At 46.7% G+C, this 25,673-nt stretch overlaps 1 protein-coding gene across 2 annotated transcripts; it reads left to right on the forward strand.

Moving 5' to 3' along the window:
- The first annotated feature begins 1,605 nt into the window (after nucleotides 1-1,605).
- NUSAP1 (nucleolar and spindle associated protein 1) lies at nucleotides 1,606-25,654 on the forward strand. Of its 2 annotated transcripts, none has more exons than XM_044272828.1 (12): nucleotides 1,606-1,792; nucleotides 4,866-4,934; nucleotides 6,413-6,574; nucleotides 7,706-7,790; nucleotides 9,384-9,476; nucleotides 9,563-9,675; nucleotides 10,473-10,523; nucleotides 16,730-16,896; nucleotides 17,603-17,769; nucleotides 20,901-21,017; nucleotides 22,548-22,650; nucleotides 23,860-25,654. In XM_044272828.1, the coding sequence occupies exons 1-12, from the start codon at nucleotides 1,700-1,702 to the stop codon at nucleotides 23,948-23,950; spliced, it is 1,311 nt and encodes a 436-aa protein (XP_044128763.1). In that variant the 5' UTR covers nucleotides 1,606-1,699; the 3' UTR covers nucleotides 23,951-25,654. The 2 variants fall into 2 exon arrangements, with proteins under 2 accessions (XP_044128763.1, XP_044128764.1); XM_044272829.1 differs by having other exon boundaries at nucleotides 23,863-25,654.
- Nucleotides 25,655-25,673: the final 19 nt, after the last annotated feature.

The raw sequence follows: 25,673 nt of genomic DNA on the forward strand, positions 1-25,673 counted from the left end.
TATCGCCCCTCAGTCGTCTTTTTTCTAAAGTGAATAACCCTAATGTTGATAATCTTTCAGGGTACTGTAGTTGCCCCATTCCAGTTATTACTTTAGTTGCCCTCCTCTGGACCCTCTCCAGCTCTGCTATGTCTGCCTTGTTCACAGGAGCCCAGAACTGTACACAGTACTCCATGTGTGGTCTGACTAGTGATTTGTAAAGTGGTAGGACTATGTTCTCATCACGGGCATCTATGCCTCTTCTGATGCAACCCATTATCTTATTGGCCTTGGCAGCAGCTGCCTGACACTGGTTTCTTACTTTTAGATTTACTAAAATGTTACTGTACTTACAGTTCAGAGCGTGTGGGTAAAGGTATGGTTTTTAGGGGGCGTCTCTCCGCTCCTCGTCTGGTCTGTCAACAGAAAATACAAGGGGTCGGACCTTTCTTTAGTGCCGATCGATGACTGATCAGCGCCGGACCCCTGCTGATCTGATATTGATGACATAGCCTCAGTATAAAATAAGCGTAGAACCCCTTTAACAACCGCGGTGGTTTCTGTATACGCCCTCGTGAGAGGCCTATGAAGCTTATGCCAGAGGGCTGACTGTGGGGCATGCATTTTAGGAAGGCGAGGGGGGCATTAGTGGGCAGAATGTAATGGAAAGAACCTGAAGCCCCTTATATGAGGAGCGGGTGGAGAGAGTAATTTAGGGGAGGACCACAGCCGTGCTTTCTAGGTGACTGATAGGTGTGGTAGTGGGATAAAGCCCCCCATACATAGAAGGTGGGAGGTAATGCTGGTCGCCCCCTCAGCGAAGTGCAGGCCTTCACCTGGCTAGGAGCACAGCCTCAGGGCTCCTTCACACGACCGTGACGTTTTTTGCGGTCCTTAAAACATGGCTGCCGTCCGTGTGCCTTCCGCAATTTGTGGAACAGAACAGGAGGCCCATTATAAAAATGCCTATTCTTGTCCGCAAAACGGACAAGAATAGGACAGGACTCATCATTTTTGAGGAGCAACAGCGTGCTGTCCGCATCTTTTGAATGGTTCCGAATGCGGAACGCAAAATACGTTCGTGTGAACAAACCCTTACACTGATCTGTGCGTACAGTCCCATGTAAAGGACATCACTCCCCTCCCTCCAGCACACAGTCCCATGTAAATAATACTCCCCCTCCCTCTAACATCCAGTCCCATGCAAAGGGCATCACTCCCCTCCCTCTAGCACACAGTCCCATGTAAATAATACTCCCCCTCCCTCTAACATCCAGTCCCATGCAAAGGGCATCACTCCCCTCCCTCTAGCACACAGTCCCATGCTAATAACATCACTCCCCTCCCTCCATGTAAGCCACACCCCTCTGCTCCACATACAGCACCGCCCTATAACAGTCCGCCGCTCTCTTCTCCACACCTCCGTGCGCCGACGCTTCCTCCTCTAAAATCGGAGAGTCCCCGCCCATTAGATACAAGACGCCGCCTCTTCCCATGACGTCATCCCTCCCCTCCAGGCAGCTCACGTCTTGCTGTATGATTATTCGACGACGCCAGTCATAAAGGAGCCAATTAAATCCACCCCTCTGGATCACGTGGTCGCGCCGGCCAATCCTGTGCCGGGAAGTCTGAGTTTGAATCAAAGTCCTTACTAACGCGCTCAATTTCCAACTCCCCGTGTTTACCTGCCGTCCTGCCCGCTGGAGATTAGTAAATCACCATGGAGGCTCCTTCTTTGGAAGAGCTGGACACCTTGAAGTACTCCGAGCTACGGAGGCTGGCGAAGGCGGCCGGACTGAAGGCCAACCTGAAGGTGAGACGTGTGCGCAGTGTAACGTCTATTGTCGGTGACAGATGTCGCAGTCAGAGCAGGGCCACAACCGTCACTGAGTAGTCTCAGGCTGTGTTCACACTTTGGATATATCTTCCCACAATTACCGCAGCAGAACCTCACGACTTGTCTGCAGTGTGTGAATGCAGCCCACGGATGACAGATCTAGCTGAGCCCACCTCTGGCCCATATGTAATCACAGGCTGTGACTCTCCCATCTGCATCTCCTTGAGCTGTTATTTTCAATTTAAGGATAATAAAATATATATATATATATATATATTTTTATTTTATTTTATATAATGTTTTTGTCTAATTGTAGTTTTTAGGGACCATTCTGGCGTACATATCACGTATTATTATTATTATTATTATTATTTGGCTTGTGGAAATGGGGGTGGGGAAGCTCCCCGCAATTTTATTTATTTATTATTATTAAGTTTATGATGTCTACCGCATGACATCATTACTGTGGTACTTTTATTCTATGTGCGTGTTTTTTGCGGGGTGCGATGCGGTATCATTGGTACCATTTTAGGTTACATGAGACTTATTTTTTGGGGGTAAGAACAATTCCGTTCTCTTTTGCTTTTTTTGTCTTTTTACGTTGTTCAGGGGGCGGTATAAATAACATGTTATCCTTATACAAGTTGTGGCAAACAGCGAGATCGCGTAGAAGTTTTTTTTTTTTTTTTTTTACCACTTTTATTTTTTATGTAAATTTTTATTAACTTTTTTTATATATAATAATAATAATATTATATATATATATATATATATATATATATATATAATATAATTTTTTATAATGCACTGGTATATCACTGAAGATCTGAGGGAAATAGCAGATAATCATCTCAGAATTAGCATTTTTGCCATACCCCAGGACCTATTAGGACATATAGATATTAGAGGGGTGGGGGTCGTAAACTCCAAAACCTCTAAATATATACCGTATTTCTCGCCCTATAAGATGCACCTGCCCGTAAGACGCACCGAGGTTTTAGAGGAGGACAATAAGAAAAAAATATTCAGACCCCCAATGTAAATAAGACCTCAGATTAGACCCCCAATGTAAATAAGACCTCAGATTAGACCCCCAATGTAAATAAGACCTCAGATTAGACCCCCAATGTAAATAAGACCTCAGATTAGACCCCCAATGTAAATAAGACCTCAGATTAGACCCCCAATGTAAATAAGACCTCAGATTAGACCCCCAATGTAAATAAGACCCCAGATCAGACCCCCAATGTAAAAAAGACCCCAGATCAGACCCCCAATGTAAAAAAGACCTCAGATTAGACCCCCAATGTAAATAAGACCTCAGATTAGATCCCCAATGTAAATAAGACCTCAGATTAGATCCCCCAATGTAAATAAGACCTCAGATTAGATCCCCCAATGTAAATAAAACCTCAGATTAGATCCCCAATGTAAATAAGACCTCAGATTAGATCCCCAATGTAAATAAGACCTCAGATTAGATCCCCAATGTAAATAAGACCTCAGATTAGATCCCCAATGTAAATAAGACCTCAGATTAGATCCCCAATGTAAATAAGACCTCAGATTAGATCCCCAATGTAAATAAGACCTCAGATTAGATCCCCAATGTAAATAAGACCTCAGATTAGATCCCCAATGTAAATAAGACCTCAGATTAGATCCCCAATGTAAATAAGACCTCAGATTAGATCCCCAATGTAAATAAGACCTCAGATCAGACCCCCAATGTAAATAAGACCTCCGATCAGACCCCCAATGTAAATAAGACCTCCGATCAGACCCCCAATGTAAATAAGACCTCAGATCAGACCCCCAATGTAAATAAGACCTCCGATCAGACCCCCAATGTAAATAAGACCTCCGATCAGACCCCCAATGTAAATAAGACCTCCGATCAGACCCCCAATGTAAATAAGACCTCAGATCAGACCCCCAATGTAAATAAGACCTCAGATCAGACAAAAAAAATCCACTTCCCTCTCCTGCTCCGGACGCCGCCGCTCCTCACATGCAGCGCTCTCCTGTTCTTTCTGCCGCGCACAATGTGAGGTCACAGAGCGCCAACGTCCTCACTCTGTGCGCAGTCACAGCACAGCGGGCGGCCGAGGACTAGGAAGCGGTGAGTACAGAGCACGGGAGCGCTGCATTTACTGCTTCCCGGTCCTCCTGTACTAATGAGCGCCTCCATAATGCTCCTTAGTATTCGCCCCATTGGACGCACCTTTTTTTTGCGTGTGTGTGGGAGGGTGCGTCTTATAGAGCGAGGAATACAGTACACAGAGCTTCATCTTCTAGTAAAGTTGTTAAAGGGAACCTGTCACCGGGATTTTGTGTACAGAGCTGAGGACACGTGTTGCTAGATGGCCGCTAGCACATCCGCAATACCCAGTCCCCATAGCTCTGTGTGCTTTTATTGTGTATAAAAACCGATTTGATACATATGCAAATTAACCTGAGATGAGTCCTGTCCCTGACGCATCTCAGTTACAGGACTCATCTCAGGTTAATTTGCACAGACCTATGGGGACTGGGTATTGCGGATCCCATGTCCTCAGCTCTATACCCCAAATCCTGGTGACAGGTTCCCTTTAAGTTTTGAATAATTTTATTGCACCATGATGTTTTTTACAGGGGGTAAAATATTCTCGGGCTAGGTCATCACATATCTGATTGGTGGGAGTCCGACCCCTGACACCAGAGGCCATGACACCGGTGAACAGTGAGGCCTTTTTCTAGGCCAATGACGTCACATTCACCAGTTATGTGGCCTAGGCGCAGCGCAGTCACATTCAAGTAAATGGGCCTGGGCTGCAATACCAAACATGGCCACTGTGCTTGGTATGCTGCGTGAGAGAATAAGCGCTGCGTCCCTTTCAAACAGCTGAACGGAGGGGGTGCCGGGTGCCGGACCCCCCACCAATCAGATATTGATGACCTATCTTGAGTATACTATCCAGCTGGTGGAAGACCCCTTTAATTTACTTGTGATGATCCATCTTGTGTTGTACTTATTCCTAACCCTGCTTATCTACACCATGTATTACAGGCTGACCGGCTGCTCAGAGCCCTGAAGAAACACTTTCACCCGGCCCTCATCACCGACAACAATGGCAGTGTAAGTCTGACCCCCAGAGAGCTTTATTTCTCCTCATTTAAAGGGATATTCGTGTCCTGAAATTTAGGGCATAAATATTGAGATGTGAATAGAGATCTGCAGCGGTGACGTGCCCGTATACCTCATATGACTGCTGCAGCCAGTCACTAGTCTGATTGTTCTCGTGCTGTGGCCAATGATTGGCTGCAGTGGATCGCGGATAACTTACTCATTTGTGGGGGTCCGACTACTGGTGCCCCCACCAATCACGAGAACGAGGATCCCGTTCCCTGGATTCCATGAAGCAGTGGCTCAAGCATTCTCTATGGGAGTGCCAGCGCTGTACTACGCTATCTATAAGGGGTCCCGTAGAGCTTGAATGAAGCAAACAAGACCCCTATTCTCGTGATCGGAGGGCAGCCCAGCAGTCGGACCCCTACTCGTCAGTGGATAGCGGATAACTTTTTAAAACTTGGCACAACCCCCTTTAAAGAGAAGCTGTCCCCTCTCCTGCCATGTCTGCATTCCCCATGTAATTCTGGAGCATCTATTCTTCCTCTGTTATGAATTGCTAGCAGTTTGCAGTGAAGGTCCAGATGGGTTTTACCAGTTTGGGGATACGCCCACAACTGGTAACACTCAGCTGAACCTTTATCGCAAACTGCTAGTAAACCTTTCAGAACTTCTATGAGTAATAATGGAGGAACGGAACATCATAGATATGACCTGGCGAATACAAGTAGTGGGGGACAGGTCATCTTCAAGGTTGCTTAGAAGCCAAGTATTTTGTGTTTTTTGGCTGGCGCTCAGTCATTACTACTAGTAGGATAAGTATTTTCCTGGCACATGCGATCGCTCCTGCTGAGCGGAAAGTGTTGGCAGCAAGAAAGTCGTCTTATCTCTGAAGAGCGAGAGTGATTATATTGTTCTTCCTCTGGAAGTGCTGGTAGATAAGAAGCTCCACCTCTGGAGGCGCTCTAGGAGGAGGTCGTTGGCTGTGGTGTGCGCCTCTACTCCAAGCTGATCTGGATTTTGACTTTTCCTCCACCCCTGTCAGAGGTGTAACCAGTCTGACTCTGAATTTTTATTTTTTTCATGGTTAAAGAGGTTTTCTGGGATTACAGTATTGATCGTCAGGATAGGTCATCAATATCTGACTCTGGTGAGTGAAGTGCCCTCGGAGGTTGGGTTTCCTTTTTTTTTAGGCTTTTTACAGTTTTGAAGGCCAGGAACAGAAACTAAATGAAGGGTACATGTAAAGGAGACTAGGTTGTCACCTCTTGTGAATCCACTCCTGACCTGTGTAACATTACACGAGGAAGCCCAGCCAAAGGGTATGGAGGATATGGAAGGTGCACTTCCCTCACTTGCAGCTAGAGGTCGCCTGTGTAGAGGCGTGTCCGTTTTTTTTTTCCAAATCTTTTTGTACTGTTTGCCTCCCTGCCTTAGTAACCCGCATTACAACGCAGACTGTAAGCTGATGTGTCACTTGTATCTAGGATTCAGATAGTAACGCTACCCTGACTGATGACTCGCAAGTCAGACCGGACGAAGAAGAGCAGATTTCCACGTGCCATGTTACGCACAGACGTGGTCGGGGGAAAAAGGAAACCCTTGTGGACTCCAGTCCAGAGATGGAACATAAAGTGAAAGCCGTTCAGGTACCAAGTACTGTGCGTTTTGGGGTTTTGAATAGAAATCGTATTAATATCCATCTCTAGCCCAAAAAAACATAGTTATAACTGCTGAAAGATTTACAATTTCTTGCATTAATATTGTACTGATTTATAAAGCTAAGCTAGTGCTGCGTGCATTAGGTTACATGTGCTCTTAAAGGGGTATTCCCATCTCAGACAATGGGGGCATATTGGAAAGAGGGGAGCGCTGTGGCTGGAGGACCCCGGATTTCCGTCCACCACCAAGAGCTGCTCTCATAGAAGTGAATGGGAGCGCACCGTGCATGCGCGGCCCATGCTCCCATTCATTTCTACAGGGCAGACGGCAAGCACAGCGCTGTACATTATATAGTGGCTGTGCTTGGTATTGCAGCTCAGGCACATTCACTTGGAACGAGGAGCCTGTTGACAGTGATAGCCAGGCTTTCCATAGAGAAGGCAAAGATGGTTTATTACTTTCCTGATTGCTGTATATGTGCTGCACAAGTGCCATGTATACAGTTTAGGAAGTGGCCATGTCAGCAATCGCTGGATCATAAGGTGCCTGGTAACTGTATGGGCTGCTGGGTCTTAGCAGACCCAGATCAGCTTTGCAGTGAGCCTTGGAGCCTGATCCCCCCTGTAACTGGGGCTAATATATCAGTCCCAGCTACAGGACAAGCCAGGATGTCTCCCCAATCGGTGGTCCTCAACTCCGGTCCCCACCTGCCAGTCATGTTTTCAGGATTTCTTTAGTATTGAGCAGCTGATATAATTAGTTTCCATGCATCAGGACTTGCCACAGATATTCATTCTATGGGATATTCCTAAATCCTGACCGGCAGGTGGACCCTGCGGTCTGGAGTTGGGAAACCCTGCCTCAAATGACTTCTAAGGAGTCCCGTATCACTGCCTGTTGATTTGCTTCTTCCTTACCATGAAGCTGTTCTCCTTGGTGACCAATGGTAGTCACCTCTGCCCTGAGGAAGACATGTGGAGCTGTGTATTATATGGTTCATGTAACACTAGCGAGTGGCTGGCAGATCCAGGCTACCTGACACTACCTGCTGATACCATAAGGCTAGATATCTTCTCATGTTTGGTTCCTCTCAATGGCTAACCTGTACTGATCTCTAGGCAGATGAAGTTGGGAGCGATGTTCCTGTGCTGCAGAACCAACAGAGCAGTGATGGGAATACAGAAGACACTGCAAGAAGGCAAAGTATGTATCTACAGAAGTAACATTTATGTTTTTGGGATATATTTATCACTTCCCTATCAAAAAGTTGCAGATTTTTGTGAAAGCTCTGACTGTTTGCGGCACACTCTAAAAAGTGGGCACTGGCGGAAAATTGTCAAAAGTGATACCTGAACTGTACGTCGGCTCGTAGCTGCTGTAAATTTCACTTCCGACACATGGACCTGCAGTCAAGCTCCACAATTAAGTGGCATGCTCCTCTTAATAATTGTGGTGCATCTGACATCAGCGGGGAGAGTTTGAAGGGTTATCTCATCTAGACCGTGCCATTAAGGTCAGATAGATGCAGGTCCGGCAGGGAGGATGTTCACCACTAAATCCACAAGTGAGTGTCCTCCAAAATCCACACAATTTATTCTTGCAGAACTTTTTGACAGCAATTCTGCTACATGTGGACGTACCCTTAGTTTATTCGGATTTGGATCTGTTTGGAGAAGATGTGACAATTGTTTGCTTACAGGACGTCAAAATGATGTCCTATGTCAATGACATTTTAACTGAAGGATATTTCTCCAATTCTCCTACAAAACTCCTTTTGATTAAATATGCAATAAATCTGATGAGTAGGAGTGCAACTGGTAAAACACCCATACACCACCATCCCTGAACAGCTGGGCCTCTAGACACAGGAATATTCATAAAAAAAACCCACCATAGAAACCGCTAGTGGTTTTTTTTTTCTCTCTATACCACATGTGGTTTATATGCTGGTTTTTTTTTATTTTTATTTTTTCCTCTTTCTGGCATTTTGTTCCTTATAAAGGTCAAACACCAAAAGCTTCAGCATGTGGCTGTTTTCAAAGAAAGTCACCTAATTAACCAAAATGCAAGTAGCAAAAACGCTTGTGTGTCCTGCGTTTCATATTTCTCATAGACCGGGGATGTCAAACTTTTGGTCCTCCAGCTGTTACAAAACTACAACTCCAAGCATGATGGAAGTTGTAGTTTTGCAACTGCTGGAGGACCGCAAGTTTGACATTGCTGTCATAGACTTTACTCTAACATCTGGAGCTGGCATTTTTACAGCAAAAAAGAAATGCACCAAAAATCACAAGTGCGGGAGGACCCAGAGTCAACCCACACAAGTGCGGGAGGACCCAGAGTCAACCCACACAAGTGCGGGAGGACCCAGAGTCAACCCACACAAGTGCGGGAGGACCCAGAGTCAACCCACACAAGTGCGGGAGGACCCAGAGTCAACCCACACAAGTGCGGGAGGACCCAGAGTCAACCCACACAAGTGCGGGAGGACCCAGAGTCAACCCACACAAGTGCGGGAGGACCCAGAGTCAACCCACACAAGTGCGGGAGGACCCAGAGTCAACCCACACAAGTGCGGGAGGACCCAGAGTCAACCCACACAAGTGCGGGAGGACCCAGAGTCAACCCACACAAGTGCGGGAGGACCCAGAGTCAACCCACACAAGTGCGGGAGGACCCAATAATAAAAATCTGGGAATGCTCCTTTGAAGAGTGACTGTATTTCCACACTACATACAATTGAATAAATGCAGACATTTTATGAAAGGACACATACAATTTGTATACTTTTTGCAGGTAAACGCAGGCGCTGTTCTGGTAAAAAAACGGGCAAAAATATTCCAAAGAGCGCCGCTGTATCGAAGTCTGGATCAAAACCGTCAACTCCGAGTAAGTCAGACACTTAACATGCAAGTTTTCCTCACATTACATGACTTATATCGTTACATAAAATATTTCTGCTGTATTCAACATAGATTTCAAGAGGATGCATGAGGCCCACTTCAAAAAGATGGAGTCGATCGACAAATACCTGGAAAGAAAGCAGAAGCGACTAGATGCCATAAGCAGCTCCATCCAAGAAGTCAAGGTGTGTACAGCTGCCATGTTCTTGTTCTCGGGTCTTCGCTCCGCTAGTACATAAGCGTTCAGGTGACAACTAGTGTTGAGCGAACTTGTGTTTTAAGTTCGGCGTCTAAAGTTCAGGTTATCGAAGTATCCCGTTATGGATTCCGCTACCACGAACCATAACGGAATTTAGAATCCAAAACGGGATACTTCGATAACCTGAACTTTAGACGCCGAACTTAAAACACAAGTTCGCTCAACACTAGTGACAACAAAAACCACCAGAGGTTCAAGTGTGTCTCCGAACTTCAAACTTAGGTTTCAATTCTGTAAGGGTTTTTTCACACAAGCGTGTGCTGTTCGGGTAATCCGCTGTGTGAAAGCTCTTGACAGCAGAGATTGATAATGCTCCGTGCCTCTCTGTGACCTTTTTACTAAGAAATCACAGTGAGATAGTCAGTAAATCACTGAGCGCTAAGAGTATGCTCACAGAAATCCGAGGCTAGCCCTTGGCCCGTTTCTGCCATGGATTAGTAGCATGACCTGCCACAGGTTCACTCGTAGTTACCCGCCACAGTTTCCGAGTACTTTCTAGAACAGTGTTTCCCAACCGGTGTGCCTCCTAGCTGTTGCAAAACTACAACTCCCAGCATGCCCACACAGCTAAAGGCTGTCAGGGCATGCTGGGAGTTGTAGTTTTGCAACAGCTGGAGGCACACTGGTTGGGAAACACTGCTCTAGAAGAGTATCTCAGTGTTTAGGTTGAATAGCATTTTACAGTATAAAGTCTAGTTAACTTTTTTTTTTCTTGCCATGCAGATGCTTACTAAAAACTCTAACCAGCAGAAGACTCCAAGCAGCAATAGGAAGGTAAAGTGATGAGCACAATGATGTCTAGTTTTCTGTACAGTGTACACAAATAAACAATTTTTACCCAAAATAATGCACTCATAAAAAAAAAAAATCCCTAAAAGGTGTCCATAGCCTCTAAAGAAGGGTATGACCTTTGCTTGGTTTTGGCTGTTTGATCCTGACTATTTTTTGTTGGCTTTTCCTACTGCTTTTGGTACAAATTCATTGGCTCAGTGTCTGCAGGAGGGGTATAACCATGAGGAGGAGCGTAGGGCTGCAGTAAACTATTATTTTAGTAATTGAGTATTCTATTGATCATTTTTTACCATTAATCGAGTAATCTAATTAGAAAAAAATGTACAGTTTTCCCTTTATAAAAACTAATCGGACTCCCTGCCATCAGTCCCAAACACCCTTCGTTCCTCCCTGGGTGATCAGCTCCACTATTCCTCCTCCTCCTCCCCCCCCCCCCCCCCTGCCATCAGCTCCCCCACCTTAGTGCCATCAGATCCACTATCCCCCCCACTGCCATCAGCTCCCCCACCCCAGTGCCATCAGCGCCGTTCCCCTAGGGCCATCAGCCCCTCCATGCCATCCATTGCTATGTCCTCCACTGCCATCAGATCAGCTCCTCCATGCCATCCATTGCCGGCTGTCCCCGTTCAGTGCACTGTCCCCAGCGCCAGTAGGGGCGCTGCTCCACAGCTCCTTCCTCTTCTCCGCGTGCTGCACTGGATCCTGACGTCACACAGCGTCGGGTCATAGTGCGCGCTTACGTGCACCATGACCTGACGATATGTCAGGATCCAGTGCAGCGCGGTACGGACCACAGAGCGGTAAGTAATAGCAATCGCTTCACTCCAGCTCCGTGGTCACATGACGCAATCGAACCCTCGATTTAAAAAAATTTGCATCGATGATTTTTTTGTTTGATTCAATCGAGTAATCGGTTCAGTCCTAGAGGAGCGTACACCTTTTTTCAGGTAACTGTCTTCTGTGTAAAGGATAACTGTCATACTTAGACCCTAATTTCATTTTTCATATATGTAGTTACTAATAACATGATATTCCAGAATCGGTTACTATTAGACTGACTTACCCCATATTTAATAAGATTCAGCCCTTAGCAACCAGTCTGCATAAAACTGCAATTTCACTTTTCAGTTAAGATGGCCGCCACTGCCCTCACCCTGATGCTAATCCCGCCTGCCCTCACTAGCCAGTAACAATAGCCCCCCAAAAGTGTCAGTAACCAGAGCCCTCCCCCCCCCTAAAGGGTTAATCTCCTCCTGCAGCACAAAGGGGTCCTCTTACCACACGTTGCTTTCATTTATACACTGAGCAGATGGCAGGTCTCCCTTCCCTGGTCTGCGCTGCTTCAACTCTGCATTCTCCAGCTCTGCTGAGTGAGGGAGCGTCTGCCAAGCACAGGGACAGGGAGAAGTGCACACAGCCCAGGCACTGTTATCAGCCGCTGGGGAGGACCTGGCTCTAATCATTTACTTACAGTCCCTGGCTGTCTGTAATCTGACCCCGCACGCTGCCTGCTTCTGCGTCCTCCGTCCTTCTATCAACACATAGACGGACCTGCCTAGCAACCCTATTGTAAGCACAGGTAAAAGCAGGCAGTACAGGGAGCAAAACTGTGGAATTAAAGGGTAATTGAGTACACAGTGAAAAGTTGAAATAGGACCATCAAGGAGATATTAATCACCACAATCCAATACTCTCCCCCCCCAAAAAATAAAAAAATGTTATACTTTAAAAAGGTATGGTAACCTTTAAAGACGGGCAGAATAACTGGGTGGGAGCATTGTCTCCAAATGGACCCGGCAAGAAAAGCATATTACAGGTCCTATTTCTCATGTACAAATCCTATTTTCTCGCTTGTCTTTGAGGGACACAGAAGACCGCAGGACTTTTTAAAGCAGCACCAAGGAAAGGGCCGAAACACAAACTGTAAAGCTGGATGTAGAGTAGAAATGCATCCTCTGCTGGATCTCAAAACCTGAAAGGAAAACGCATATGTGAAAGTGGCCTTAATCAGACATGCATCTGCTTTAGCTGCTCATATCTCTGGTTAGGGTTGGGCGATATCCAAAATATTCAGACGATAACGATATTAAGAAATTTATCGCAATAAAGATATATATCGCAATAAATACCCGTTTAAAAGAAAAAAAAACCACAAGGAGACGTTATACTGTATGGGGGCAGCCACGAGGAGACGTTTTATACTGTATGGGGGCAGCCACGAGGAGACGTTTTATACTGTATGGGGGCAGCCACGAGGAGACGTTTTATACTGTATGGGGGCAGCCACGAGGAGACGTTTTATACTGTATGGGGGCAGCCACGAGGAGACGTTTTATACTGTATGGGGGCAGCCACGAGGAGACGTTTTATACTGTATGGGGGCAGCCACGAGGAGACGTTTTATACTGTATGGGGGCAGCCACGAGGAGACGTTTTATACTGTATGGGGGCAGCCACGAGGCGACGTTTTATACTGTATGGGGGCAGCCACGAGGCGACGTTTTATACTGTATGGGGGCAGCCACGAGGCGACGTTTTATACTGTATGGGGGCAGCCACGAGGCGACGTTTTATACTGTATGGGGGCAGCCACGAGGCGACGTTTTATACTGTATGGGGGCAGCCACGAGGCGACGTTTTATACTGTATGGGGGCAGCCACGAGGCGACGTTTTATACTGTATGGGGGCAGCCACGAGGCGACGTTTTATACTGTATGGGGGCAGCCACGAGGCGACGTTTTATACTGTATGGGGGCAGCCACGAGGCGACGTTTTATACTGTATGGGGGCAGCCACGAGGCGACGTTTATACTGTATGGGGGCAGCCACGAGGCGACGTTTTATACTGTATGGGGGCAGCCACGAGGCGACGTTTTATACTGTATGGGGGCAGCCACGAGGCGACGTTTTATACTGTATGGGGGCAGCCACGAGGCGACGTTTTATACTGTATGGGGGCAGCCACGAGGCGACGTTTATACTGTATGGGGGCAGCCACGAGGCGACGTTTATACTGTATGGGGGCAGCCACGAGGCGACGTTTTATACTGTATGGGGGCAGCCACGAGGCGACGTTTTATACTGTATGGGGGCAGCCACGAGGCGACGTTTTATACTGTATGGGGGCAGCCACGAGGCGACGTTTTATACTGTATGGGGGCAGCCACGAGGCGACGTTTTATACTGTATGGGGGCAGCCACGAGGCGACGTTATAATAAACGAGATTTGAATATGGGAGCAAGGAGGAGGGAAGTAATACGTTTGTAATTTCATCATCAGAGCACACGAGCAAGGCAGCCGCAGGAAAAGTCTCTCCAGAGACACCCTACTCACACAGAGTTCGCCACATGCAATAGAACCGGCACGGGTGGGTGACGGACGGTGATGTCAGATGGTGGGTGGAGTCTGGAGACTTGAATAAGGGAGGCGGAGAAAGAAGGAGCCAGGAGCGAGTGGTGGGAGGGGAAGTAAACATACTCAGCGCTGTGCAGGGGCGGGCGGACGCAGATTTGGAAGCGGTCAGCGCACATGACCGCTTCGATGATATCACAAAATACAGCGGTAATTAGGAAATAGCGATATCAACGTTTTTTTCATACTGCGGTATATCGTGAACACCGGTATACCGCAGAACCCCATCTCTGGTTTGGTACCAGCTAGAGCTATTGTATTGGCATTCTAAGCTTTCAGACAATACCAGAAGGACAGCTTTGACGAATACCACGCCTCGTGCCCGCTTGACGTTAACTACGTCTAGCTCATAAGACGCGGTATTGTCCCTGGTTACCAAAAACATGATGTTACGCCCTCCGGGAGGAGCACGTAAGGTCAGGTTGGTACAGTTTACACACCCACACCTCCTGTCCACACGGGCACAGAGAGGCAACAAGCTGAGAGAGCCTTTTCACTGTCGCAGTGAAAACGGCGCTGTCTCAGCCTGGGAAATCTGCCACCAGCTTCTCGTTTGCGATGGCTTATAACTAGGCCAAAACACGGACGTGGGGATTCGTGATCGAGATACAAGATAGCACAAGATTAAATTATATATTTAATCGCCGTAAGGGCACACTAGATTTAACACAATATACACAGTGGTCTGAGGTTACAGATACGGGTTATATGGGTACAACAGGGTTAAGCAGTGCCCCAGGGTTTTGGGGGTCATTTGCTGCCAGCCCAGAAGTGGGGGAGTGGACCCCTCCCTGAGGCCGGCCTCAGGGAGGGGTCCACCCACTTCTGGGCTGGCAGCAAATGACCCCCAAAACCCTTTAGGCTGGTTTCACACGGGCGTTGCGGAAAAATGTGCGGGTGCGTTGCGGAAACACCCGCGATTTTTCCGCGCGAGTGCAAAACATTGTAATGCGTTTGCACTCGCGTGAGAAAAATCGCGCATGTTTGGTACCCAAACCCGAACTTCTTCACAGAAGTTCGGGCTTGGGATTGATGTTCTGAAGATTGTATTATTAAAATAATAGCATTCTGAATACAGAATGCTTAGTATAATAGCGCTGGAAGGGTTAAAAAAAATAAAAAAGTTAACTCACCTTATCCCCATGATCGTGTAGATCCCGGTCTGTTCTTTAGCTGTCTGCTGAATGACCTTTGGTGATGTCAGATCACATGCTCCAATCACATGGTCCATCACCATGGTGATGGAGCATGTGATCTGACATCACCACAGGTCCTTTAGCCACAGCTAAAGAACAGACCGACCGGGAACTAGGCGATCATGGGGATAAGGTGAGTTAACTTTTTTTATTTTTTTTAACCCTCCCAGCACTATTATACTAAGCATTCTGTAGTCAGAATGCTATTATTTTCCCTTATAACCATGTTATAAGGGAAAATAATACAGTGAATAGACTGTCACCTAGAACCCATGCGTGGAAATCGCACCGCATCCGCACTTGCTTGCGGATGCTTGCGATTTTCACGCAACCCCATTCATTTCTATGGGGCCTGCGTTACGTGAAAAACGCTGAATATAGAACATGCTGCGATTTTCACGCAACGCATAAGTGATGCGTGAAAATCACCGCTCATGTGAACAGCCCCATAGAAATGAATGGGTCAGGATTCAGTGCGGGTGCAATGCGTTCAACTCAGGGGTTCCTAGCTCCAGACCAGAGGGTCACAGGGAGATGGTTCTGGGACCAACGGACCTGCCTGGGTTCCGGCTACAAGTAGAGTCCAAACCTGGTACCGTTATGTGGTTTCTATGGGGAGATATGGATATCTCCCTCCCCTGGCTTCGTCCCATTAAACAAAGACCATGGGGCACGTACAGCGTGGCCACTGGCACACAAATATGTATCCGGTTTGCGCCTGCGATGGCCAGGTGATTCATAATTCCTTATGAAAGGTAGGTGCCAACATGTCTGGGAGGTCTCATTGATCCTGGGGCAAGGGCTGATACCCCCTGCTGGGGGTTTCCCTGCAGGATTTAGCATGGCTCCAAACTGGTGGACTGAGGTGTGACCTTCTCCACCTGGGGCCTCCTTGAAGCCTGGACCCCCTGGGGCTTTCTTCCTTGCCAGCTGACACTCAGATGACTGGGGGGGTGGAAATGTATTTTGCATGTATACTGATGAACCTGCCAAAAGGTGAATCAAATGACAAGCAGGGCTCTCCTGTGGAGTTCACTACCTCCGCTATCTGTCAGCAAATGGGGGTGTGAGGACATGGCTGACAGTTAAATTTTAATCCATTTTCCTCACAACAGCAATATCTTCAGTACATGGGAAGATATCGCTGTTAGAAATTGGGATGCAGTGAATGTGGCTGAAAGTAAAAGCAGGTTTTAACTGTGATCATTCCTGACTCGATTTCTAACAGTGGTATTTGCTCTGTTGCTTGGACTTTAGCTGTCATTTTGTTATTTCAAACAAGACAAGTTGCTGGCTTCTAGCTGCTACCATTCATGAGATATCAGCAGCTAAAGCAGCCCTGCCCCTCCACTTTCTGCCTGAGCTGAGCTCAGGCAGAACAGTTAAGTACTTTTCCCACAGCCTGAGCTGAGCCCAGGTAAAACAGTTTGGTGGTTAATATACAGTATATCATGTAAACACGAGGATAACAGTCTAGTTAGTGAAGATCCTCCTATCCATCCATAATATATAAATGGTATAGTATGGCCTTCCCAAGTAACCACCTGAAGTTTATTCCGCTTTTCTTTTTCCTCTTTAGAAATCCTTGCAGAATAGATTCTCTCTTCTGAGTCCAGTACCACAGATCGGGAACCTCTTTTCAGCAAAAACACCAGCAAATCCACAATCTGGACGCAAAAGGAGCTGTCTGGTTGACAAATCTGGTGTTAAGCCATCTACGTATTCATCTTCTAAAATGAATGTGAGGTAAATGAACATATGAGAACTTGAATTTCCAGCTGTGAAGTAGCTATATATCCCATCCAATCATAAAGGGATGCTCTGTGCCGGGCTGAGGGATTGCATAGCGATTAGTTGCTCATGTCAGTCAATCACCTTTCAATTTTAATTTTTCAGGGCTACTTTGGAAAATGAAAGCTGGAATCTGGTTGGTTGCTCTGGCCAACTTAGCCAATTTTGATAAATCTCCCCCAAAATCCTTGTTTTGCCTGCAATGTTTCTAGATCCTGCCCACAGTCCATCTGTAGATGGTCCTAGTACTTGGGGTGTACGTCCACAGGCTTTGTTTACTTCCGGTGCAACGTGGACATGGTCATGTGCTCTGCTGCAGCCAATGACTGGCGTCAGCAGTGAAATGCCACTTGTGGCATTGGCTGCAGCGGAGAACTTGACCATGCCTATGTTGTGCTGGAAGTAAACAATCCCAGGGACTAAAACATAGATACACCAGAGCCAGAGGAGAGGACTGGGGCGACGGGAAGTTGGTAATTATGACTCTTCTGCTTATTGTGGCAGGCTGTAGGCACTAGATAAAATGGACAGTGCCATAAGAGCGTGTATAAGAAAAAAACAAATAGAAAAATGTCCTCAACCCGCCCTAAAGTGATTTTATTAATGCAGTAAATTCAGCTATGTTATGTCTGATGGACCTCACATGGACTTCTTCATGCAGGTTTTCCGGAGCAACAAAGGACAATGAACACAAGTACTCTCTGGTCAAGACACCTGCCAGGAAATCTTCTACTTTTGTGCCCAGTACAAACAGTGAACCAAGAAAAAGTTTACCACTGAGCAGCATCAAAGCCACAAAGGGCCCTGAAGACATGAACCTTTCAGCAGGTAGATGGAGAAGATCTCGGCATCCTCACCCCGCCACATAGGATTCACATACCCAGTTCCTAGTCCTTTTGTATGTTGCGCCACCTTGTGTCCGGTTTCCTTAGAAGCTTAAAGGGAACCTGTCACCAGGATTTTGCGCATAGAGCTGGGGACATGGGCTGCTAGATGGCCGCTAGCACATCTGCAGTACCCAGGTCCCAGAGCTCTCTGCGCTTTTATTGTGTTAAAAAAACGTTTTGAGTGATATGCAAATGACCTGATATGAGTCCTGTATCCGGAGATGAGTCAAGCGGAAAGGAGCCCAGCACCGCCCCGCGTCCTTCCGAATCTCCTCCTTGCTGGCTGATGTCACAGAGCTGGAGCGCCTAAATCTCGCGATGCCCGAGCTAGCGCATGCGTAGTTCGTTCCCTGTGCTGATGCCAGTACAGGGAATGAACATGATGCCGACACTGCGCATGCACTAGCTCGCGCATTGCGAGATTTCGGCGCTCCAGCTCTGTGACGTCAGCCAGCAAGGAGGAGATTCGGAGGACGCGGGGCGGTGCTGGGCTCCTTTCCGCTTGACTCATCTCCGGATACAGGACTCATATCAGGTCATTTGCATATCACTCAAAACGTTTTTTTAACACAATAAGGCCTCAGTGCACATGACCGTTGTGTGCATCCGTGGCCGTTGTGCCGTTTTCAGTTTTTCTTCGCGGACCCATTGACTTTCAATGGGTCCGTGGAAAAATCGGAAAATGCACCGTTTTGCAGCCGAGGCCGTGATCCGTGTATCCTGTCCGTCAAAAAAATATGACCTGTCCTATTTTTTTGACGGACAACTGTTCACGGACCCATTCAAGTCAATGGGTCCGTGAAAGAACACGGATGCACACAAGATTGGCATCCGTGTCCGTGATCCGTGGCCGTAGGTTGCTTTCATACAGACGGATCCGAAGATCCGTCTGCATAAAAGCTTTTTCTGATCTAAGTTTTCACTTCGTGAGAACTCATTTCCGACAGTATATTCTAACACAGAAGCGTTCCCATGGTGATGGGGACGCTTCTAGTTAGAATACACTGCAAACTTTGTACAAGACTGCCCCCTGCTGCCTGGCACCACCCGATTTCTTACAGGGGGTAAAGGGGTTAATTGTACTATCATATTCCCCTGTAAGAGATCAGGGCTGCCAGGCAGCAGGGGGCAGACCCCCCCCCCCCTTCCCAGTTTGAATATCGTTGGTGGCACAGTGTGCGCCCACCATCGCCCCCCCCCCCCCTCCCTCTATTGTAATAAATCGTTGGTGGCACAGTGTGCGCCCACCATCGCCCCCCCCCCCTTTCCTCCCTCTATAGTTAAAAATCGTTGGTGGCACAGTGTGCGCCCACCATCGGCCCCCCCTCTCTCTATAGTAGTAACAACCATTGGTGGCAGTGTGCGGCCTCCCATTCCCCCCCCATCATTGGTGGCAGCGGAGTTCCGATCGGAGTCCCAGTTTAATCGCTGGGGCTCCGATCGGTAACCATGGCAACCAGGAAGCTACTGCAGCCATGGTTACTTAGCAATAGTACAATTGTAGAAGATTCATACTTACCTGCTTGCTGCTGCGATGTCTGTGACCGGCCGGGAGCTCCTCCTACTGGTAAGTGACAGTTCTTTAGCAATGCGCCGCACAGACCTTTCACTTACCAGTAGGTGGAGCTCCCGGCCGGTCACAGACATCGCAGCAGCAAGCAGGTAAGTATGAATCTTCTACAATTGTACTATTGCTAAGTAACCATGGCAACCAGGGATGCAGTAGCTTCCTGGTTGCCATGGTTACCGATCGGAGCCCCAGCGATTAAACTGGGACTCCGATCGGAACTCCGCTGCCACCAATGATGGGGGGGGGGAATGGGAGGCCGCACACTGCCACCAATGGTTGTTACTACTATAGAGAGAGGGGGGGCCGATGGTGGGCGCACACTGTGCCACCAACGATTTTTAACTATAGAGGGAGGAAGGGGGGGGGGGGCCCCGATGGTGGGTGCACACTGTGCCACCAACGATATTCAAACTGGGGAGGGGGGGGTCTGCCCCCTGCTGCCTGGCAGCCCTGATCTCTTACAGGGGGATATGATAGTACAATTAACCCCTTCAGGTGCGGCACCTGAGGAGTTAATTGTGCTGATCACGGCCCCCTGTAAGAGATCGGGTGCTGCCAGGCAGCAGGGGGCAGTCATGTACACAGTTTTTCAGTATATTCTAACCTGAAGCGTCCCCATCACCATGGGAACGCCTCTGTGTTAGAATATACTGTCGGAAATGAGTTTCACGATGTAGCTCATATCTGACAGTATATTCTAACGTAGAGGCGTTCCCATGGTGATGGGGACGCTTCAAGTTATGTTCGGGTGTCCGCCTGGCCGTGCGGAGGCAAGCGGATCCGTCCAGACTTATAATGTAAGTCAATGGGGACGGATCCGTTTGAAGATGACACACTGTGGCTCAATTTTCAAACGGATCCGTCCCCCATTGACTTTCAATGTAAAGTCTGGACGGATCCGTCTGAGGCTATTTTCACACTTAGAAATGTTTTAACAATATAATGCAGGCGGATCCGCTCTGAACGGAGCCACTGTCTGCATTATGAACACAAGTGTGAAAGTAAAGGGACTCCTGACTTTACATTGAAAGTCAATGGGGACGGATCCGTTTGCAATTGCACCATATTGTGTCAACGTCAAACGGATCCGTCCCCATTGACTTGCATTGTAATTCAGGACGGATCCGTTTGGCTCCGCACGGCCAGGCGGACGCCAAAACAACTTTTTTTTCATGTCCGTGGATCCTCCAAAAATCAAGGAAGACCCACGGACGAAAAAACGGTCACGGATCACGGACCCCGTTTTTGCGGACCGTGAAAAAAAACTGTCGTGTGCATGAGGCCTAAGAGCGCAGAGAGCTATGGGACCTGGGTACTGCAGATGTGCTAGCGGCCATCTAGCAGCCCATGTCCCCAGCTCTATGTGCAAAATCCTGGTGACAGGTTCCCTTTAAAACTGAAGAACACCGAAATTATCAAAGGCAAAACCATTTTCATTCCCTTTTGTCCGATTTGACTTTCTGTTCTTAATGTTCTTCGTGTTGTCTTTTCTTTCCTTGTAGTAACCACACCTTTCAAATTTACTGCACAAAACATGGAAACTCCAAAAGATGCCAAAAAGATGAAGTTTGACCTCCAGGCAAGCTTGGCACGGCCCCTAGGATATCAGCCGCACAAAGGTGAATGTTTTATATCTATTACATAAAGCAGCAGAACACACATCATTAACCAGCTTAGTATTGATGTGCACAGTCATATCTATGATTAAGAACTCTTTGAGAGTCTTAAGCGCGTAAGCAGTTTGTTCACACGTCTTCAGTAAAGCTACTATGTTTTCACTCTTCACGTGTGCTGGAACCATCTCCTAGAAACCAAATCTCAGTACGGTTAAGATGTTCTCACCTGTAGACAGAAGTGGGACCTCATTGTCATCTGGGCCTGATGGATTATGAAGTAACACATTCCAGAGGAAACTTTCCAAATGAGAAGAAGATCTGTCACGACTTCACTGAAGAACTAGTTGCTTAATTTTGCAGCCTCATTAAAGGGGTTGTCCAGGCTTTTAATGTTGATGACCTAGCCTCAGGATAGGTCATCAATATCAGATCGGAGGGGGTCCGGCAACCGGGATCCCCGCCGATCAGCTGTATGAAGAGAAGGCACATTCTCTTCCTGCTTGCCACAGACAGAGCAGGAAGAGAGACAGGAGACGGCACGCACGCATGGCGTGTGCCTTCTCTTCATACAGCTGATCGGCGGGGTGTCAGATCTGATGTTGATGACCTATCCCGAGGACAGGTCATCAATATTAAAAGCCTGGAAAAACCCTTTAATGCCGACTCTGGTGCTGCTTTCTTTCTCTTCGCCACTCCTGCTGGACTGCTATTTTTGACGCCCCATTACCATGAACTGCCAGGAGAGAGGTCCCCAGCGCTCGGTGTCAATGAACTGTCATCTGAGCCATTGAAATAGAGCACTGGGGACCGACCAGCTGACAATTACCAGTTACAGATCGTCAAAATTAGGGTCACCAAAAGGAGACGGCTAGAACTAAACGGCGCAGGAACCAGAGATGATGAACCTGCAAAGTTAGCAGCTAGTTAGATTTCTGTAAGGACATGACACGTCCTCTTGTATTCATTCTATAGGAACCCAAATATATATGAGTAAAGTTGGCAAACCTGCTGAATTTTGGTGGAACTGGCCAGGTGTGTGGATGAGGGTGGGGGGATCTCCTGACTCTCTCCTCTGACAGATGATGTCAACAAAGGACCAAAGCAACTTGCTCCCCTCTTTCCCATTGAGAACACATGCATGCTTGGCCAAGCGTGTACATGTATGAAGGAGTTGGCTACACAACACCTTTTTTTTTTTTTTGTAACGACAGTCAATGGTATCTCACAAAAAACTTGTTCAAGCTGCACGGGTTCTGCACAGAATTTTTGGTCCCAAGATTAAAAAAAATAATCATTGACTCCAAAGAGGAAGTGTAAATCTTTTCAACTCAATTTATCCTCTTTTATACTGAATTATGACCAAGAGACTGTTATGGAATGGCATTTATTATCATCAAGCATCTGGGTCTGTACCTTACAATAATGTGAGCCAGATGTATAGATCTGTGCACTCAGTTTTCACTATTCTGTTTTCTACTCATTTATATAACTTATATTCTGTTGGCTTTTTTCCCCCTAATATCCTATTTAAAGGCAAGCTTAAGCCTTGGGGCGACACTAAAGAAAACAAAGAGGAAGAACCGAGCAAGTCGTCCATTTTGAAGAATACCTACAAGCAGCCTCCCGTCTCCACCAGGTATTTAATGGCATTTCAAACCTAGAAATGAACGATGACTGTAAACAGGAGACACACTTGCCATTTTGTAGATGGGTGGGGATTTAGGGGGTCATTTATTAATAGCCCCTATAGCTGGCACCGGCTTCTATCTAACTTCAGCGTATCCAGCACCAGTCTAAATGTAAGATGGCTTCCTTGTTGTCTTACATTTCGACCATTTTTTAAAACCTAGACAGGTGTAATAAATAATGGGCCTGCCGGTCCGTCCCCTTCCCAGTTTTTCAGGCCTGGCGTGGGCAGAGAAAAGTCGCAGATTGCGGCGCAAAAAAACTTTTCACCAGAAACGCGCCTAATATAGGTGTATTTCTGGATAGTAAATGACTCCCTTAGTGTGCCTGACAGGGGTGTAAACAGATCTCCTAGGACTCCTTAGCAAAACAACATGGCCCACCCTGCCCCGTTTCTCAATACGCACACACAAGTCACTCCCAGGCAACGCAAGTTCTCAGACATTTTATTAAGACTGCTGTCTTACATGTCGGTCTTACTCTCCCCTACTTGCTTGCCTCTTAATATTTGTGGTGCATCTATGCAGGTCCGTGCAACAAAGCAGAGATATAGACCAGCAAGGGAGCTAGTGTATATTTCCGCCAGTTTCGTGACATAGGTATTAAAATCTATGTCAGGAAACTGCGTGCTCGCAAAAGTGTCAATCAGTGAGTAAAATTCCCCAAAAGTCCTCATTCTGAGAAGCTGCAGGTCAATTCTGGTCTATTTGCCAGGTTGAATTGAAATTAATGGTAATTAGGGATAAGCGAACTTGTGTTTTCAAGCTCGGCGTACAAGGTTCGGGGTTATCCCAAGAATTCCGTTATGGATTCCGCTACCATGGACCATAACGGGATTCTTGGATAATCCAATCCTTGTATGCCGAACTTGAAAACACAAGTTCGCTCAGCACTAGTGGTAATATCACTCAAAGTGTACAGTTCAACTTCATGACTGAACCATTTAGAAAAACCCTGCTTTCATTAAAGGGGTATTTCGGTCATCTAACCAGAATATTACAGCATTGGGACCCCCACCGACCAAGACAATTGGGCCCCCTTTGAAATGAACGGCGTTATCCTGTGGACATAACTGAAATACCCCTTTATGGTACTAGCTACTTGTAAGATCTGCCTTTGCCCGCTCTCTTTCCATACATGCCTTTTTCTTTGTCTTCAGCAGAGACAGCAGGCGTAAACAGCAGGAGCGGGACCGAAAGACCAAGAGGGACAAGACATTGGGATCACGGAGAGGGGTAGCCGTCCCTTAGAAAACCAGACTGATAATGGACCTTTCCACTGACTGCTTTCCTAAATTGTAGTCTTCTGGTTTAAAAAAAAAAAGGGAACATTTTTATTAATTGTATTTTAATCTTCATTTTGTTGCTTTTTTTTTTTTAATACAGCTAAATAATGGTTGTTAAAATATTGATGAGGCAGCAGCTAATGTTAGAATAATTTAGATATCCTGCTTAAAAAAAAAAAAAGCTTTTATAAGAAAAATAAAAGCAGCATTTTTTGCTTCGGGCTAAGGCATTTATGTCCCTAATTAGTTAGACTAGCATCAAACTGATAGATGGTAAAGTACTAATACTGTATTATCCCATTTTATGTTTTCTTATCGAATGATATGGACAGAGGAAACCTTATAGAATGCAGGGATTGTAAATGTATTATATGGCCCCCGCCATCTCGCTGTCAGATCAATGTATGTGACCCTTTAGCAGTAATGATTCTTGTACAATGCAGACATTTTTCATTAATGGTCCTCTGGAACAGGAGCGATGTGGAGTCTCTGTATTTCCTGGACTGAACACTGATGCTGTGTGTTCCTGCCTGACTGCTGGTCTACGGACAGCCAGGAAAACGCATCAATCATTATGATTCTGAGTGTATGTCATGTGAGCAGTCCAGGAAATCCACCATCACACACCCTCATGGGAAGTAATGACAGGTCCCAGGGGCCTTTAGGTACTATGACGATCTCCTGGGATTTGCAGCTTCCTGCGCACTGCACTGTGTGGTGAGGTTGGCAGTCTGGCAGCTCCTGGGATAACCTTTTTCACTGTACCAAATCTTCTCCATTTGGAGATAATAGTCTGAACAGCTTCCTTTTCACAAATTAGTGTTTTAAAAATCTGTAGGCTAAAATAAGTATTCCTATCTGGAAGGTCCACCGGATATGGTGCTCTATGTTGGGGCCCCCATTTTGCCCCTCACATCTGCGGCTATCCATTTACGTAAAGTAAGCAGGTGCTGTTATTTACAGAACTCCCATAGAAGTGAATGGAGCAGCCACACAGATCTGATGGGGGAAGAGGGCCCCCTGGTCTTGTGATCAGTGGGGGTTCCAGCGATAGCACCACCCCCTAATAGTTATCCCCTATCCTGTGAATAAGGGATAACATCAACCAACTGGAATACCCCTTTAATCCCGCTCTTGGTCTCTAAACTGTGTATTAAGCATTTTACATCTCATTAGTCTACCTTTGCCTCTACTGGAACAAAAAGATTATATTAAAGGGGTCTATGGCTTCCTAATATTGATTACCTATCCTCCAGAACATCAATATCCGTCCAGCGGGGGTCTGATATCAGTAGTTTGTTGCAGTGTCCTGCGCTGTCTGAATGGAGCCAGAAGCACATTAGTGCAGCACAGGTGCCCTTCACTTCAATGATTGGTGGTGGGTGTCAGACCCCCACCAATTGTATATTGTTGACCTAGTGTGAGAATAGACCCTCAATAGTTAGGAGCCTAGAGAGTCCCCTTTAACCCACCTCGGACAAATTTAGCTTTTCAGGACATAAAAAAAAAAAGGTTAAATATTTTTCTTCTATGTAGCAGTGTTACTGTCCTGTCTGGTACAAGGTGTAAATGTATAGTAAAGATGTAGATGTTACGGTTCTAGGGATGCCACATGTGTGAATGTTATTTATTAATGGTAACATAATAAATGCCACTTTGCTAATATGAACTGGAGTCTTGTCAAGGTC

Source organism: Bufo gargarizans, chromosome 11 (genome assembly GCF_014858855.1).
Source record: "Bufo gargarizans isolate SCDJY-AF-19 chromosome 11, ASM1485885v1, whole genome shotgun sequence".
NCBI lineage: Eukaryota > Metazoa > Chordata > Amphibia > Anura > Bufonidae > Bufo > Bufo gargarizans.

What these genes read in the sequence shown, in the direction of transcription:
- NUSAP1 (XM_044272828.1), top strand. Translation starts at nt 1,700, where the DNA reads ATGGAGGCTCCTTCTTTGGAAGAGCTGGACACCTTGAAGTACTCCGAG. An exon ending in AGACATGAACCTTTCAGCAG is followed by an intron (nt 17,770 to 20,900) that starts GTAGATGGAGAA and finishes CTTTCCTTGTAG; the next exon opens with TAACCACACCTTTCAAATTT. An exon ending in CAGCCTCCCGTCTCCACCAG is followed by an intron (nt 22,651 to 23,859) that starts GTATTTAATGGC and finishes CTTTGTCTTCAG; the next exon opens with CAGAGACAGCAGGCGTAAAC.